Here is a 17,842-nt window from a genome sequence, read left to right on the forward strand (position 1 = left end):
ACCACCCAGCTCTCCACGCCATATGTCCCCAGAGCCGCCTCCATCCCTGTTTGTCTAGGTGCTCGCGGTTCTCTCATGGCTCAGGAGCCAAACTGCCCACCCCAAGAGGGGGTGGTTACAATCAAAGAAGTGTCTTTTTCATTGTAGCACTCCAGTCCTACGCACTCCAAATGGCAAGACGTGGCCTACAATGGCTTACCCACAGATGCACCCACCATGGTTGGTGCATCACTATCCATATCCACAACAGCCTGCTCCTCACTGGTCACCTTGGCAGGCATGGGGGTCACCATGATCCCATGCTCCACCTGCACCATCCAGTTTGCCCAGGGGCTGCCCTGTGTCTCTACAGCCCACCACGTCAATGATGTATTGCCCCGTTGCAGCGCTCTGAGGCAGAGGACTTGCTGTCGGGGGGGAGTGAAGATGGGTCCCCATTGCACCACTCTTCATCTTCACCAGATGATGCAATAATGTCTTTCCTTCTCCTATGGACAACTCATGGGCTTTTCAGGATCTATTGTGGTAGGTGGCCCAGGCTCAGAAGTATCATCTGCAGGAGGTGCAGGTCAAACAGCACAGGCTTCTCTGCACCCTGTTACCTCCACCAGAATCATGCTGCCTATGGACAAAGCAATAATGCGCTCCACAAACATCATCTGGCAGATGCTGGCATCCATTTTCTCCCTCCAATAAGAGAGCTGACAAACTATCTCATGACCTGAAAGGATGTGGAGTTCCAATTCACCCATCCATAACCAAACTTACTAGTGGTTACTGCCATCCGTAACAAGATCAAGGCCTTTTGTTCCACTCCTCGGGACAAGGTGAGCAAGAAGTGGGACATTTTAGGATGCAAAGTTTATTCTTTGAGTACTTTGCTCCTGTGGGCAGTGAACTGTGTGGCCGTGCTCAACTGTGACCATCACAGTTATTCTAAACTGCAGGAGTTGGTTCCCTCGTTGCCCAAGCAGCAATGCCCAGCCTTCGTGAATGTTATACACAAAGAGCACACCATTGCCCATACAGTGCTCCGGTCCACAATGGACATGGTGGCTAGAATCATGACTTTGACTGTGGTGATGAGGCACCCTTCATGGCTCCAACCTTTGGGGGTCCCCACAGACCTGCAGCAGAAAATGGAGGACCTTCCATTTGACAAACACCTATTTTGAGGAGAAGACAGAAGGCCCTGTGGCTCAATAAAGGATTCCAAAACCATACTGGGGATGTACTTTTCCTCTCCACCCCCACCCCATTTAAGCAGGTTCAGTATTCTCCCTGCCAAAGACCACGGGAGTAGTTCCAGCAGCAACCACAATGCTTCAAACCTTTCCAACAGCACAGGTTCCAATGGTGAAAACCTCACCATGGTGACACCAGCAGTCTGTGGTGTCCCATCCTCAAGAGCCTAAGCAGCAGTTTTGAGGGTTTGGTCAGGCGCCTGAGAGATCTTCCTGCTCCAGTTGCCTCACAGCCTGGTTGCCATCCATTCTACCATCACCTCCTTTTATCCATCACTGGGCAAACATTACCTTTGGAGAAGTGATTCCTGGAGCTAGTGGCCTGGGAGTATTCCATCCTGTTTACCTCTATTTTCCACTCATCCCCCCTACCCTGTCCTCCTTCAGGGACCTTTCTCACAAGTATCTACTCGAGCAAGAGGAACAGCACCTCTGCTATATGTATGCCGTTGGGTCGGTTCCAGCAGACTTTCAGGGCAGGGGGTTCTACTCCACATACCTAAGAACTGGGTGGAGGCCTATCAGCCTCTGGAGGCTCAACAAATACATCCTCTGTTGTTGATTCAGGGTGGTGATTCTCGCAACCATGGTCTCGGCACTGGACAGAAAATACTGGCTGTCAGCTCCCGACCTACAGGGTGCCTATTTCCACATGACAGTCCACCCACTACACAGGTGCTTCCTTTGTTTTGCGGTGGGGTCCCGTCACTACCAATACTGGGTCCTGCCCTTTGGGCTTTCCACTATACCCAGGGTGTTTTTTTCCAAACCTCTCTGTTGTGCCTGCCCACCTACATCCTCCTGGGGTGGGTGATCATCTTCCCATATCTTGATGACTGCCTCCTAAAAGGGTCCTTGTTTCCAGAGGCCCTTTGTATGTTATGGGTCACCACAGACCTACTATTCAGCCTTGGCTTCCACATAAATTTCAACTCATGCAGTCCCTAGAGTTCATTGGGGCCCACATAAACACTACCACTGCCAAGGGCACTGTTTTCTGGTTCAAAGATTCCAGGTCCTGTGCCATCTCATCCTGGTGGTGTGACTATCCCCTACCATCATGGTGCACATGTGCCTCAAACTGGTGGGCCCCATGACCACCACTGTGTGTGGTGAAGCTGGCAAGATGACACATGCAATGCCTGCAGTCCTGGCTGGCCACCTGCTATACCCTGGCCAGAGACTCACTGTACAAATCAGTGGCTGTTGTGTGGCCTCGCTTCCCTTCAGTGGGCATGTCCGGGCAACATTCTCACTGTGGTACTGTTCCACCAACTGCCCCCATTTATTACCCTTACTACGGATGCCTGCCATATGGGATGGAGTGCCCATTTGGGTTCCCTTATGGTCCAAGGCACATGGTCCTTTACCAAGCAAGTGCTCCACATAAAACTACTGGAGCTCAGGGAGGTCCACTACACTTGCCAGCCTTTCCAGCTGCACCTTGCATGCAGAATGATCAACATTCTCGGACAACACCATGTGCATGTATTATATCAACCATCAGGACAGGGTTTGGTCCCCGTCCCTGTGTGCAGAAGCCATATAAAACTCTGGATTTGGTGCCTTCAGCACAACATTACTCTAGTGGCCACATCTCTGTGTGGTCCTGAACGTGACCACAGACGCATTCAGTTGCTGGTTCTGTGATCACCATGACTAAGAAATCATGGTTGAGCGCCACTGTGGTGCGTTCCAGTTTTGGGGCTGTCCTTGCATGGACTTATTTGTGACCTGAATCAACAGCAAATGCTGTCAGTATTGCTCCAGAGCAGGTCTGGGGAGGCTGTCCCTCGGGGATGCCTTCTCCATCAGATGAGATGTGCCCCTTCTTTACGCATTTCCTCCCCTTCCCTTAATTCACAAGCTTCTGATCAAAGTTGGACTGGATGAGGCTTGCCTCATCCTGTTAGCCCCAGCATGGCCAAAACAAACTTGGTAGCCTTACCTGTACTGGCTGTCAGTGGTGACTCTGTCTCCCTTTCCTTCTTGCTGCAACTGTCTGTCTTAGGACTTTGGTTGTACCCTTCACCCCTTCCAGTTGTGGCTCCTTCATGGTTCCAGAATGCCAAAATATGTTCTGGGTGGATAAAAATGGCTTTCATTAATAGCAGCTGGGCGTCCATCTGCAAGTCCTACCTCTACAAGTGGACACGATTCACTCATTGATTGGGTGCTAATCATCTTATTCCTCCTCATACAGCACCTTCTTCTTGACTACCTGCTGCATCTGAGTGAGTCATGCCTAGCCCTCTGTCTGGATGCATGCCGCCACATTGGTGGTGTTCCAAGCAGAGGATGCACAAGGAAGCATAGCCCATCATATCACCAAATGTTTTTTTGATGGGCCTGCAAAACACCTTTCCATCAGTATACCCTCTGGTCCCTACTTGGGACTTTAATTATATCCTCAATTGCCACATGTTCCTGTCTCCATTTGTTGATGAAGGGCTTGTTTTTAGTTGTCGTCGTGTTGGCCAGGAGGGTCAGGGAGCTTGCTGCTCTGATGGCTAAACCTCCTTATGCAGTGTGTACCAAGTCACTCTTCGCCCTCATCCTAAGGTTCCCTCTTCACTTACATGAAGCCAGGGCGCAAGTCTCCTAGGCTCTTCCTCTCCTTTGCAGAGTGATCCAAGGGCTTGCCCATTTTGTCTCAATGGCTGTCCAACTGGATCTCCACCTGTATTCACACCTGCTAGATGCCTCACTGGAAGGAGTTTCTAGGTGCTGTCATTGCCTGTTCTACCAGGGCAGTGTCTTCCTCGACCACTACCTTTCTCAAGAGCGTACCCCTTATGGACATATGCAAGATGGCGATGTGGTCTTCCATCAATAAGTTTTGCACAGCACTATGCTCCTTCTTCAATTGTGCCCTCCATTCAAGTGGGTCAAGCAGTTCTGTCGACTGTAATCATTACTGGGCTCCAAACCCACCTCCAAAGTGTTACTGCTGCTTTATAGTCACCCAGAATGGACCACCCAGAAGGACACTACTTACAGAAGAGAAAGTTATTCACCTTGTACAGTAATGATGGTTCTTCAAGGTGTGTGTTCCCGTGTGTGCTCCACTTCCATTGCTCCTTTCCCTGCTTTGGAGCATCTTGCTGTATTTGCTTGCGTAGAGAAGGTGCATGCCAGACTGCAGTAAGCTTCTCCTCATGCTCAGCGTGGGAAGCCATGGCGATAGAAGAATCTCCACGCTCCAGTGCAAGGACGCACTGACATTGAGTGGAGCACCCGGGGGTGGGGTGGGTGCGGGTTTCATCTTGAAGAGCTATTGTTTACTTGCACAAGGTGAGTACTTTCCTTTTTTTGGGTGCCGGACACTGAATGAATACTCAACTGTTATCAGGTAAATAGGAAAGCTCCATCAGAAATAGCTGAAGCATGGGAGTGAGTGGAGTGTTTCTCAAGAGAAAGTGTTGGAACTTCATCTTAATTAACATCTAATCTTGTCTACAGGTGATTGTCCCACTGCCCACTTGGAGCACACGCACCCTGGAGCCCATGACAGACAACATGGAGAAATTTGCTCTTGAAACGGAGCTTATTTACAAGTATTCTCCCTTCAAGTCAGAGCACGAGGTGATGGAGCAGTTCAAGAAAATCCCTGGGGAGAAGGGTAAGCATAAACTGATAGAGCTGAAATAGGGCAATTGTCGCAGGTACTACAACATTTCTCTGGGTCCCACTGATCAGCTTCTTCCATGCCCTCCAGCATGTCCTGCACACTAAAAGTCTGGAGGTGCAGCAGGGCTAAGTCAGGTTCTCTTGCCCTAATCCTGTACCATTCCTGCAAGTTGGGGGTCTTCATCCTCTGCTCCTATCCTGAGCACTGATTCTGCAGCTCCCATTGGCCCAGACTCCCTCCCAGAACCAATATTCCACCCCTTTTCTCCCCCCGCTCCCCAAAAATCCCTGAGGTCCCACAGCTCACACCTCCTGCTGTCCCAGCCTGTTGAAAGTGAGTGAGGCTGGGAAAGAGCAAGTGACAGGCAGGGGGTGGAGTGATTGAGGGTGACACCTCTGAGAAGGGGTGGGGAAGCATGAGGGCTGAATGTAAGTTCATGGGCTTGAGAACACTGAAACAGAAGTAACGGGGGTGGCAGTAGATGATGCTAACTTCAGGTTTGTCACCTACTCAGGTACCCTTGTGATTATCTTTAATCTCAAACTGATGGATAATGGGGAGCCAGAGCTGGATGTGACCTCTGACCCCCGAGATATCCAGATGGCAGAAACACCTCCTGAAGGAACGTAAGTGCAACACTCACCACAGATGCTGGGGAAGTCTGTATGAATGGCTTGGGGTGTTTGTAGGTTGACATGTCCTGTATAGGTGACTGAGCTGGTCAGAATTTTGCATTCTGGAGTGCATTAGGTTGGAGTTTTGGAAATTTCTTGTCTCTCTAGCTCCTCCCTGATGTTGATGCACTTACTGGCTCAAGAAATTTGTTCTTCTGTTTTTGAATGGTATGGGGGAGAGTAGCATGCTACATACATCATGGCACTGGGTTGCCCCAAAGAGAACAGGAGTGCATGAGCAAATGTGACACTGATACTTGCTTAATTTATTTGAGGGAGGAGAGACCTGGGGTACAGCATGAGTTTATAATCATGTGAAAGAAGAGGTTACTGGAATGGAGGACAGTAGACCTCCCCTTTGAACCATTTGAATGGAATTTATTTGGGTGACTACATCCACATTATGATCAGACACGGAGTCTGGTGAGGTTAGCTGCCTAATCAAGGTAAGGGGGTCATGGGACTGGCTTTGATGGTGGGGTTTAGATGGGAACCTCTGTTCAGTGTAGGGCAGCCTGATGCAGTGCTCAGGGTGTCTTATGGTGGAGTGTAGACATGAGCCAGTTGAGGTATTGCATCCACCCTGCAAACTGGTTTATAGCAAGAAAATCAACTAGTCCTAAACAAACCAAGTTAGATCAAACCAAAAACCTGTAGTTGGGACTCATAGCAAATCTTCACTTTTACTCTAACAGCCTTAGTGTGCATCTTCCCTTAGATTGCTCATCTTCTTCAGAAGCCCTGCAAAGTCTGCTGAAGCCTTTTATACCTACTTCAGATAACTCACGATGCCATGCTGACTTATTCTGACCTCACCTAGTTTCCACAAGTACAATGATTCAGTCTGTGGGTAAAGCTTTGGTGGAGTCTCAAAACATCAGTTGCCACAGTGAATCCTGTGCTCAGTGGAAAGCCATCTAGGAGGTGTTTGGGATGAGAGATGTGGGATTTTCTGCTTGGAATAGTAGAGAAAGGGGCAGTGCATGTGGAAAAGATGGGGTTCTTCGAGTGGTGTCTCTGTGGGTGCTCCGCATTCATTGGTAATTGGAGACCTTGTGCAGCAGTGACCTGCTGCACTGTACATATGTCACATGCATGCGTTTGACTGATGTTGGCATGTGTAGAGTGAATGCATGGCACAGCTCTCTCTTCCTTCTCTTGCATCCTTGACAGCAAATAGAACTTCTAGCAGTTGCCCTCTTCTGACCTGTTTTACCAAAAGCTCATTGAGAATCCTTTCCTTTCAACTCATGTTTGCCCTACATTTTCCTTCTCGTTTTTTGCTTTAAAAAAGGTGCAGGGGGCACTGGAGGGGGAAGACAGGGCTATCTTTCCTCTCCAATCTTTATTTAAAAAAAAAAGGGGGGGGCGGGGGGGATACTTGGGGTGAAAGAAACTGAAAAATGCCAGTCTTACCAGGCTCCAAGAGGTGTGTCTCATGTAAGGATTCAGTGCCCTTCTCTGACGGACGTTCCTCCTGCACGTCATGCTTACGAGAGACCTGTACTGTTCATAAATATCCCCACTGCTTTAACTTAATGTCAGGAGCAAGGTGGGACAGAGAACTTTGTCTGATAATGATGTTGTTGGAAGAATCACTCCAGCTGACATCAGATGACTTTACTCGCCCAAAGACAAACATGCAGGATCAGAAGAATGGCCATTGCGCCTCTGCTCTCCAGCACATTCTACCACATCGGAGATCTAGTCAACAAAATACAATCCAGTTAAAAAAAAAATCAGGTCCACAACTGCCTTCAGTTGCTAGGACATGTGGCTGGTTGCAGCCGTGTTGTTCAGAATGCAAGCCTCTTCATGCGCTGACTCTAGGGCTTTCTCAGCAGTTTACAAACCATATATACACCACCTACAAAATCCCTCCTAGTTCCACACACAGTGAAACAATCCCTTCAGTGGTGGACAGTTGTCAAAAACTCTTTGCCGGGGTTTCATTTGTAACTCAAGTTAATAGTAATCATCACCACACATGCCTCCTTGACTGTGTGGGGCGCACACCTAGGGCAGCATATCACTCAGGAGTTGTTGTCCAACATGGAAATAGTGTTGCACATAAGTATTCTAGACCTCTGAGTGGTTCAGTATGTTTAGTCTGTTCTTAACCCTCAGTTCAAACAAACATGTAACAGTCTACACAGGTAACATAACCTGCATGTGTTACATAAACAGGCAGGGAGGCGCCTGTTCACACAACCAATGCAAGGAATCCATGACAGTATGGAACTGGTGCTTCAAGCACAATATAATTACCCCTTTAACTCTCAAAACTACATCCGATTTCTCATCAGAATCTCAGCCACTGAACATGAATGGTAGATCAACGATGAAGTCATCAATTACATTTTCCAGCAATGGGATCGATATACCTTTTTTTTTTCGACCCACAATGAAAAGTGCAAAATTTTCTCTTACACGGTGGGAATAGGCAAGGGATCTCTCCAACATGCCTTTCTCATCAACTGTGACTTCAACTTCAACCTTCTATACATGTTTCCACCAATCCTGCTGCTCAACAGAGTAGTGCAGAAATAAAAAAAATAGCTTGAGTGAGCCTTATAACTCCTTTGTGGCCTGGACAGCCTGGGTTCCTGTTCCTCACCAGAAGGTTGGTCCTTCCAATCAATCACCCTACTGTCCACCCTAACCTTCCTGTACCAACTAGGGATAGGAGGAGCTTACACAGGAAGGATGGAACTCCACCTAAACCAAAGTGGAGCCAGACTGCTGGCACTTACCATTAAAGAGGTTGTAGAGCAGTTTTTAAATGAAGAAGTGGGGGAAAGCCAGTTGGTGCAGAGGAGCGTGTGGATCAGACAGACTTCTGAGAGGAGAGTCTACTGATAGAAAATTTCTAGGTTTTAGTCAGGAGGAGAGGATGAAGAGGATTAAGTATGGGCTGGAGCGGAAAAGAAATAATCTCATGAAAAAGAATCAGGAAAGGGTAGACATATTAGTGACAAGCTTTTAAAGTGCTTTATACATAAATGCTAGAAGCCTAAATAATAAGATGGGTGAGCTAGAGTGCCTTGTATTAGATGATATTGATATAATAGGCATCACAGAAACTTGGTGAAATGAGGACAATCAATGGCACACAATTATACTGGGGTATAAAATATATCAGGACAGAATAAGTTGTGCAGGTTGCGGAGTGGCACTATATGTGATAGAAAATGTAGAATCAAATGAAGTAAAAATCTTAAATGAATCAAAAGGTTCCATAGAACCTGGATGGATGGAAATTCCATGCTGTAATAAGAATATAGCGGTAGGCATATACTGTTGACCACCTGACCAGGTTAATGATAGTGACTATGAAATGCAAAGGGAAATTAGGAAGGCAATCAAAATAAACAACTCTATAAAAGTTGGGGATTTCAGATATCCCCATATTGACTGGGTACATGTCACCTCAGGATGAGATGTGGAGATAAAATTTCTTGATACCTTAAATTATAATTTTTTGGAGCAGCTATTACAAGAACCCACAAGAGGAGAGGTAATACTTGATATAGTTCTGAGTGGACTGCAGGATCTGGTCCAAGAGGTAACGGTAACAGGATTGCTTGGAACTACTGACCATAATATAATAACATTTAACGTTACTGTGGTGGGAAGAACATCTCAGCAGTCCAACACTGTGGCATTTAACTTCAGGAAGGGGAACTATCCAAAAACGAGAAGGTTAGTTAAATGGAAATTAAAAGGAACAGTGACTAAAGTAAAATCCCTGCAAGGTGCTTGGAAACTTTTCAAAGTTACCATAATAGAGGCCCAATTTAAATGTAAATTGCAAGTTCAAAAACACAGTAAAAGACCCAACAGAGTCACCATGGCTTAACAACCATGTAAAAGAAGTGGTCAGAGATGAAACAGTATCTTTTAAGAAGTGTAAGTCAAGTCCTAGTGAGGAAAGCAGAAAAGAGCATAAACTGCCAAATTAAATGTAAAAATGCATAAGAAAAGACAAAAAGGAGTTTGAAGAACAGCTAGAGAGAAACTTAAAAAGCAATACCCAAAATGTCTAAGTACATCAGAAGCAGGAAGTATGGTAAACAACCAGTGGGGCCCCTAGACAATCGAGACACAAAAGAAAACAGCACAAATGTTGCACTTTAAAGACTAACAACGATTTATTTGGTGATGAGCTTTCATCAGACAAAAGGGGCACTCAAATATGAAAAAGCCATTGCGGAGAAACTGCTTTGCTTCAGTTTTCATGATTGAGGATGTTAGGGAGATTCTCAAACCTGAGCTGTCCTTTGTAGGTGACACATCTGAGGAATTGTCCAAGATTCAAGTGTCATTAGAGGAGGTTTTGGAGCTAATTGATGAACTTAACAATAACAAGTCACTGGGACCAGATGGCCTTCACTCAAGAGTTCTGAAGGAACTCAAATGTGAAATTACAGAACTGCTAACTGGTTTGTAACCTATCCTTTTAAATCAGCTTCTGAACTCAATGGTTAGAAGATAGCTAATGTAACGCCAATATTTAAAAAGGGCTCTCAAGGTGATCCTGGCAATTACAGACCAGTAAGTCTCACATTGGTAATAGGCAAATTAGTTAAAACCATAGTCAAGAATAAAATTGTTAGACACATAGAAGAACATAATTTGTTGGGCAAAAGTCAGCATGGTTCTGTAAAGGGGAATCGTGTCTTACTAATCTGTTAGAGCTCTTTGAGGGGGTCAGCAAACATGTGGATAAGGGGGATCCAGTAAATATAGCGTACTTGGATTTCCAGAAGGCCTTTGACAAGAACCCTCGCCAAAGGCTCTTACGTAAATTAAGTTGTCATGGGATAAGAGGGAAGATCCTGTCATTGATTGAGACCCTGCTAAAAGGCTGGAAACAGAAGTTAGGAATAAACTGTAAATTATCAGACTGGAGAAGGTTAACTAGTGGTGATCCCAAGGGTCAGTCCTAGGACTGATGCTATTCAAATTATTCATAAATGATCTGGAGAAATGGGTAAACTGTGAAGTGGCAAAGTTTGCAGATGACACTAACCTGCTCAAAATTGTTAAGACCAAAGCAGACTGTGAAGAACTTCAAAATGATCTCACAATGCTGAGGGATTGTGCAACAAAATGGCAAATGAAATTTAACATGGCTAAGTATACAGTAATGCACATTTGGAAAAAATAACCCCAACTGTACATACATTATGATGGGTCAATTTAGCTATAACTAATCAGGAAAGAGATCTTGGAGTCTCTGTGAATAGTTCTCTGAAAACATCCATGCATTGTGCAGGGACAGTCAAAAAAGTAAACAGGATGTTAGGAATCGTTAAAAAAAGTGATGGAGAATATCATATTGCCTTTCTGTAAAACCATGGTACGCCCACATCTTGAATACTGCACACAGATGTGGTCTTCTCATCTCAAAAAATATATTGGCATTATAAAAAAATGGTTCAGAAAAGGGCAACTAAATGATTAGGGGGTTGGGACGGGTCCAGTAAGACAAGAGATTGAGACTAGGACTCTTCAGCTTAGAAAAGAGTTAACTAAGTGGGGATATGATAGAGGTGTATAAAATTACGAGTGATGTGGAGAAAGTGAATGAAGAAAAATTTACTTGTTCTCATAATATCAGAACTAGAGGACACCAAATGAAATTAATGGGTAGCAGGTTTAAAGCAAATAAAAGGAAGTTCTTCACACAGCGCACAGTCAGCTTGTGGAGCTCCTTGCCAGGGGAGGCTTTGAAGGCTAGGACTATAACAGGGTTTTAAAAAGAGCTAGATAAATTCATGGAGGTTAGGTCCATTAAGGAATGGTTTCCCTAGCCTCTGTTTGTCAGAAGCTGGAGATTGCTTGATTGATACCTGTTCCGTCCACTCCCTCTGGAGCACCTGGTGTTGGCCATTGTTGGCAGACAGGGTACGGGGCTGGATGGACCCTTTGGTCTGACCCAGTATGGCCGTTCTTATGACTACAGTTCTAATATACCAACTTACTCGTGCTCCACCTCAAAGCATAGCACCACCATGATTCTCAGCTCAGAAGCTAGAATGCTCGGAAGGTGTCCAGCAGGTACTACTTCACAACAGAGCTCAGACCTGTCACAAGATGTATGCAAAAATGGAAGAGATGTTCCCATTGGCGCTCAAAAAAACAACCTCATCCCCACTACTGCACCCCACCCAACCACTCTAGACCATCTCCTATATCTAAAACAATCAGGCTTCTCTATGACCTCCATTAGGGTACACCTTGCAGCTGTAACATTTCATACCAGGTTAGACCACACATTCTTATTTGCATACCCAATGACCAAAAGCTTTCTGAAAGGTCTCCGAGTGCTCTATCCTGATGTGCTGGAAGCATGTCATCCCCACTTAGTGCTGAATGCACTTATTTGCCAGCCCTTTGAACCAGTATCTACCTGTTCTCTTCTACATCTTCCTATGAAGGTTTCTTTCTTTGTTGCCTTTGTGTCTACATGACATGTTGGAGAAATCACTGCACTTAAGACTGGGCCACCCTATGCTATTTTTTTCTCAAGGATAAGTCACTTTACAAACTCACCAAAGATGTGATCCTCCTTCCATATACATCAAACTAAGCACCTTCCTGTATTCTTCCTGAAGCCACGTGCTAATTCCTTCAAGGCACCTGTGCACACTCTCTTTGCAGAACAATATCCTTTAACCACCAAAGAACTAGTGACAGAGAGGTAGCCGTGTTAGTCTGTACTCCAACAAAACGAAGCAGCAGAAATGTATTTCTGCTGCTTTGTTTCACCAAAGAACTAAACCATTCAGATCCTCACCTCAGTTGTTCATATCCATAGCTCACAATGGGAAACTTAGACATCTTCTTTCAGAGACTTTTGCACTGGATTTTGGACTGTATTCAACTCTGCTACACCTCTAATGACACTAATCCGACTACCAACATAAGAGCACATTCCACCAGAGCCCTAGCTGCTTCCATAGCCACCTTATGCAAAGTCCCAATAGCTGATATTTGTAGAGCTGACACTAGATCTTCTCACTGTGCTGTTGCTAGATGTTATGCCCTTACAAAAGGCCCACTTTCTGACCTTAAGTTAATTAAAGCTCTTCTGTCCAAAGCTTTTGTTCCAGATCCAAAGTTCCTGCCTCCTTAAACACCCAGATTGCTTTACAGTCATCTACTGTGAAGCACCCATAGGGACATGTCTCTCAAAGAGGAGGTTACTCACCTTTGTACAATAACTGGCATGCTTCAAGATGAGTGTCCCTGTGGGTGCTCCAAAACCCTTGCTTCCTCGTCTTTCTCTCCAAGGTAAAGGAAGAAATAAAAGGGAGGGGGACCGCACATGCCACTGAGGGCGCATTGTGCTTACACTGCCCCTGCATTGCCCCTAGCATACTACTCTGAAAGACTCCAATCAGGGATGCACCAATACCTACGGTGGAGCACCCACAGGGATGCTCATCTTGAATGTCAGTCATACTGCACAAGGTGAGTAACTCTCTTTTCCTCCCCTGCTTTGGAGACAATACTTCTGCTTCCATAATAGAGAAGAAACAGAAGGAGCTGTGCCACACGTGCACTCAGTGGATGCTAATGTCAATAAAACATGAGCCGCGTATGCACAGCTTCACTGAAGGGAGTGTACAGGCACTATATGTAAGGGACCTGTCTCCTCCATGAGGGAGCTGAGGGTAACGGAAAGTTGAATGAAGAGAGAATCACTACTTAATTAAGGAGCTGTGAGGCAATTTTTAGCAGATGAACTGACATGGGAGTCTGTGCAGTGCTTCATGGATCGTGGATGTTACTTACAGATGGAGTGGGAAGGGGAGGGACTTATAGCATGGGGAGAGTGTTGGGGTGCTGCTCAGAGTTGCTATGATGGTCTCTCTTCTCTGACAAGTAGTAAGAGTCCTTGCTCGAATAGACTATCTGGTTTCTGTAAGCTTTCCTCTTGCAGAAAGCCAGAGCGTCGCTCCTTCCGTGCCTATGCTGCTGTCCTTTACATTGATCCTAGAATGAGGATTTTCATCCATGGACACAAAGTGCAAACAAAACGACTTTCCTGCTGCCTCTACAAGCCAAGGTAGGAGTCATGACCTAGGCTATCATGTACAGCCCCAAGGAGTCTATGGTCCCATGAAATCCCTTGTAGCATGCAAGGCATGTTGGCCTTGTATGAAACCATTAAGAAGCCATAAAACTAAAGAAACAGTGATTAATCTGAAGTTGTAGGGCAAGATTTTCAGTATATTTGTGTCGGGGAAAAGGCTAAGTCTTCTGAAAATCCTACCAGAAACTGATTTGGTTCTGTTCCCATTAAAGCAGGGGAGGGGAACCTATGGCCTACGGTTTAGATCTGTTTCCTGGCCTACTTTCACCTGGCCCGTGGCAAGGCTTGGGCACGCCCCACCCCCCCGTATAGCAGAGCTAGCCTGCACTTGTGCTTCAGCCCTGCAGCAAGTCTCTGAGCCTCTGCATTCCCCACCCCGTTGGGTTTGGAGCATGAATGCCAGCTCGCCCCACTTCTGGGGGAAGCCCTGAGCCTCACCTCCACCCTGTGCCACAAGTTGAGTGTGAATGAAGTGAGCGTTCCTGTTTTTCTTGCTTCCCACTTGGGGGACAGGTATATGAGGTATGTTTTTGCTTCTCACTTGAGTGTGGCCTTTGACTGATTTATCTGTGAGTCAGTGGCCCCTGACCAAAAAAGGTTCCTTACCACTGCTTTAAGGGCATACAAAATTGAAGGCTTTTTGGTTGTACTTTTAGCAGTGTCACAGCTCTTGTTTCAGACAGCAGTAACTAATTTGGTGTGGCTGGGAAATGTCCATTTGGAATATTAGGAAAATTACATTACATGGAAATTTAAAGAAGGGTGAATATTTAAAAACATTGTGTGGTGGTGGTGATCTTTTCAGATACAGCAGTTCTAACTTTTTATAAGATGCCTGAGTACCATTGGTTTTTTATCTTTTGAAACCCACTTAGACTTCCTGGATTTGGAAGTTGGGCTCAGACTGAAAACGATGTCCTGGTAGGAGTCTTACTAAAGACTACCAAATCAGGAGGTCATGGATGAGAGATTTCTAAAATAATGAGATATTGAAAGCTTCAGACATGGAGGTAGTGGGGGACTTTAACTATCCTGAGATATAAGTGTAAAACACTAGAACTGGAAGGGACCTTGAGAGGTCATCAAGTTCAGTCCCCTGCCCTCACAGCAGGACCAGCACTGTTTAGACCATCCCTGATGTATGTATAACCTGCTCTTAAATAACTCCAGTGGTAAAGATTCCACAGCCTCTCTAGGCAACTTACTGCAATGTTTAACCACCCTGACAGTTAGGAAGTTTTTTCCCCGATGTCCAACCTAAATCTTCTCTGCTGCAGTTTAAGCCTATTGCTTCTTGTCCTATCCTTAGAGGCCAAGGAGAACAATTTTTCTCTTCGAGTGCGGTCCTTATGGGGCTCTATGGCAGGTGTTGGACTTGCCCAGAACCACAGCACAGAGACTTTTCCAAGCAGCATTGAGTAGGGCTGTGCATGCCTCTAGGGATAGTGCGCACAGCCCGCTTTCTCCTCAGTTCCTTCATATCCACCCTTGGCTGGCAAATAGAGCACAGCTCTCTTCTCCCCTCAGACCTCTAGATATTACATCGCATAGAGGTATTAGTTCATAGTTTCTATATAGACAGTTCTTATCCTATAATTACTTGAGTTACGATTAAAAGGAGAGGGAAATTCCCTCGTCAGTTTCACTTCCCTGTACATAGTTTGCTGATGCAACTTGGTTTAAAAAAAAAGAGAGAGAGAGAGAGAGAGAGAAAAGAACAGACACACAACAAAACCTAAAGCACTGCAAGAAAGAACGTAAAAGTGTTTCTAACACGGATTTAAAAAAATCTCTGAAGTGCCATGGTCCTATGCCTGCCCCAGACAGGCACTCTGCATGTATTTGCTGCTTTGGAGAGGCACACATTCCTCAAAAATGCTCTCAAAGTAAGAGCTTGACGGCCAGAGCCAGAAAAGACAAGGAGCTGAGATTAAAAATGCTCCTCTTTGATAAAGTTTTGGAGCTGCTGCCAGACTCACTGTCTACATTGGGTAATGTCCTTTCTGTCAGGGATGCTACCCCTTCTTTACTGGGGACTCAGGTAAAGACTGACTAAGCTTTTCCCTTTTATGTTTCCTGCCCAGAGTGAGCACAGGAGATAAACCTGGCACTTTGGGCACACAAAAGCCCAAGCTTGTGTCTCCCTCTAACCCTAAAAGCCAGACCTCAGGAAGAGCAGCTTCAGTGCCTGTAGCATTGGCAGTGCCTGAATCAGCGGCATGCCCATGACTGGCACCATCAGATCAAGTGGTGATTTGCTGGGCTCTCTCCTGGCACCGGGAGAACAAATTCAAAACCCACTGCATCAACAGCCCTCATTTCCACCACTGTGGAAAGCCAGGGCTAAAACAGAGTTCCCTCAGGGAACCATGCCCCTTGATCAATAACTGTCAGCGCTCAAGTACTATGTCACATCTCCCAGTCCACCCTACCACCACAGGGAAACTGTGAGTGGATACCACCATTACTACAAGTCACTGAGGTACTGTCGTTCACTTCACTCCTATTGCTCTGCAGATTAGAGACAGCTCACCTAGAAGGGTTGGTCAGTTTCCGGAAATCCTTCTATCACCATGTTCTACTAGGGCTAATAGATATTTTGACTACAGAAGCACCTTCTCTTCATGACATTCATCCCCGAGTGCAGCCCATGCAGTGCATTATCACTATGATCATCAACACCGTCTCCTTACGCACGAGCCTTACTGCTCCAGATCTCGATCGCCCTGCTGCTACAGCAGTCCCATGAGGAATCACTCAAGAGCACCCTCTGCTGTGCCACAGCACCAGTCGTCCCCTGTTTAATCAATTTCTTGACACAATGGGAAAGTGATAGAATTGCATGATACCCATCTGCAGGATACCATTGAGTCACAATTTCCTCCTTTGCCACCAGCTGAATCTGCCGTCCCCTATGGAGAAGCATTCTCACCCATACACCAGTCTTCTTCTGATGACGTGAAACAATTCCAGAACTGTTTGATAGAGTGGTAGTCAGCCAGGAGATCATTTTAACAGAAGTACCTGAGAAGCAACCCAAGCTTCTAAAAATTCTACAGTCTCCTACAACTGCCAGAGTAGCTCTACCACTTGATGTGGCTGTATTGGAGGTAGCAGTTGAAGTCTGGCACACCCACCAAAAAATGGGTCAAGAGAGAATATTTTGTCACAGCGGAGGGTATGGACTTCTTATTTTTAAATGCACAACCAAATTCTCTAGTTATTGATGCTGCCAATCACAGAGCAAAATCATCAATGTACAGAAACACCCTTGCTGCCAAGGAGCGTAAGTGCCTGGAGGTATTTGGTAGAAGGATTTATTTATCGTCTATGCCCCAAATACGCATTGCTGCTTATTCTTTGAGTGTCCCTGTGGATTCTCCACATTTTAGGTACGTCAGTGCCACTGCACTCACTAGCCATAGATTTGTAGGTAGCAGCGTCCCTTCCTTGGCTGTCCATGCATGCAGGGCACAAGCATGAGACACCTGTGGCGCTTACTGTACATGCGTGGACAGCCAATTCCTCAGCTTTTCTCTGTTGCTGGCTTCAGTCACAACAGCAGTTCATCTCAGTCACCTGAAAAAAAAAAAAATTATCAAATCAAAAGAATTAACTTATACTTCAAGGAACAACTAAATGCAAGGAAAAGGAGACAGCAGAGAGAAGCTGCAGATGCTGTTTCTTCCAAGCAGCTCCAGTGCAGCTCTACTTCATACCACAGCTGTTCTAGTCAATTTCACTACGCCTGGCTCCAGGGTTTTAAAAGTGCTGTTTGTGGCCTGTCAATTTCAGTTGCAGAGTGAAGCAACTACACAAAACAAAGATCAAGCAGACAAGGAGGGAAGGATGCAGAGGCAGCTTTCCCAAGTGGCTCCAGCCACTTTCAGCAGCTCTGTTCCAGAGCACAGCCAGGCTAGTCAGATTCACTCATGCTTCACTTGCAGGGTTTTTGCAGATTGTTCTGCTTGTGGTCTTTCAGTTTTGATTTCTGATGGCCACGCTCTCTGCTTATGGTGTCTGGGTCAGCACCACAGCACAGCTGACCACGCTGTAGCATACTGACTAAACAGTCCAGGAGAGCATGACAGCAACAGCTCCAGATCTGGCAGATGGAGCAGGCTCTCACACCAACAGACTGCAACAACTCCCCGCTCAGGCATAGCCGGCAGGAGTGGAGATCTCTTAC

General features: G+C 45.8%; 2 protein-coding genes across 9 annotated transcripts in view; one reads left to right on the forward strand and one right to left on the reverse strand.

Annotated features, from left to right (window-relative positions):
• The window catches only part of MORC2 (MORC family CW-type zinc finger 2), a 91,194-nt gene that overhangs the window by 33,096 nt on the left and 40,256 nt on the right, over positions 1 to 17,842 (forward strand). For 5 of the 6 annotated variants that reach the window (XM_075013144.1, XM_075013138.1, XM_075013139.1 and 2 more), the window contains 3 exons: positions 4,707 to 4,866; positions 5,390 to 5,501; positions 13,501 to 13,626. In XM_075013144.1, the coding sequence (XP_074869245.1) occupies positions 4,707 to 4,866; positions 5,390 to 5,501; positions 13,501 to 13,626 (398 nt within the window). Of the gene's footprint in view, positions 1 to 4,706; positions 4,867 to 5,389; positions 5,502 to 7,250; positions 13,627 to 17,842 lie in introns of those variants that run through there. The other variant, XM_075013142.1, reaches the window with a different exon arrangement.
• The window catches only part of LOC142022883 (apelin receptor B-like), an 81,280-nt gene that overhangs the window by 1,245 nt on the left and 62,193 nt on the right, over positions 1 to 17,842 (reverse strand). Inside the window, exons 1-3 of one of the 3 annotated variants that reach the window (XR_012648063.1) lie at positions 16,187 to 16,262; positions 6,966 to 7,253; positions 3,193 to 3,324 (exon numbers count right to left, since the gene is read on the reverse strand). The gene's annotated coding sequence lies outside the window, so the exon portion shown is untranslated. Of the gene's footprint in view, positions 1 to 1,743; positions 1,843 to 3,192; positions 3,325 to 6,965; positions 7,254 to 16,186; positions 16,263 to 17,842 lie in introns of those variants that run through there. The other 2 variants (XM_075013207.1, XM_075013206.1) reach the window with 2 other exon arrangements.

This window comes from Carettochelys insculpta, chromosome 18 (genome assembly GCF_033958435.1).
Source record: "Carettochelys insculpta isolate YL-2023 chromosome 18, ASM3395843v1, whole genome shotgun sequence".
In the NCBI taxonomy this organism is placed as follows: domain Eukaryota; kingdom Metazoa; phylum Chordata; order Testudines; family Carettochelyidae; genus Carettochelys; species Carettochelys insculpta.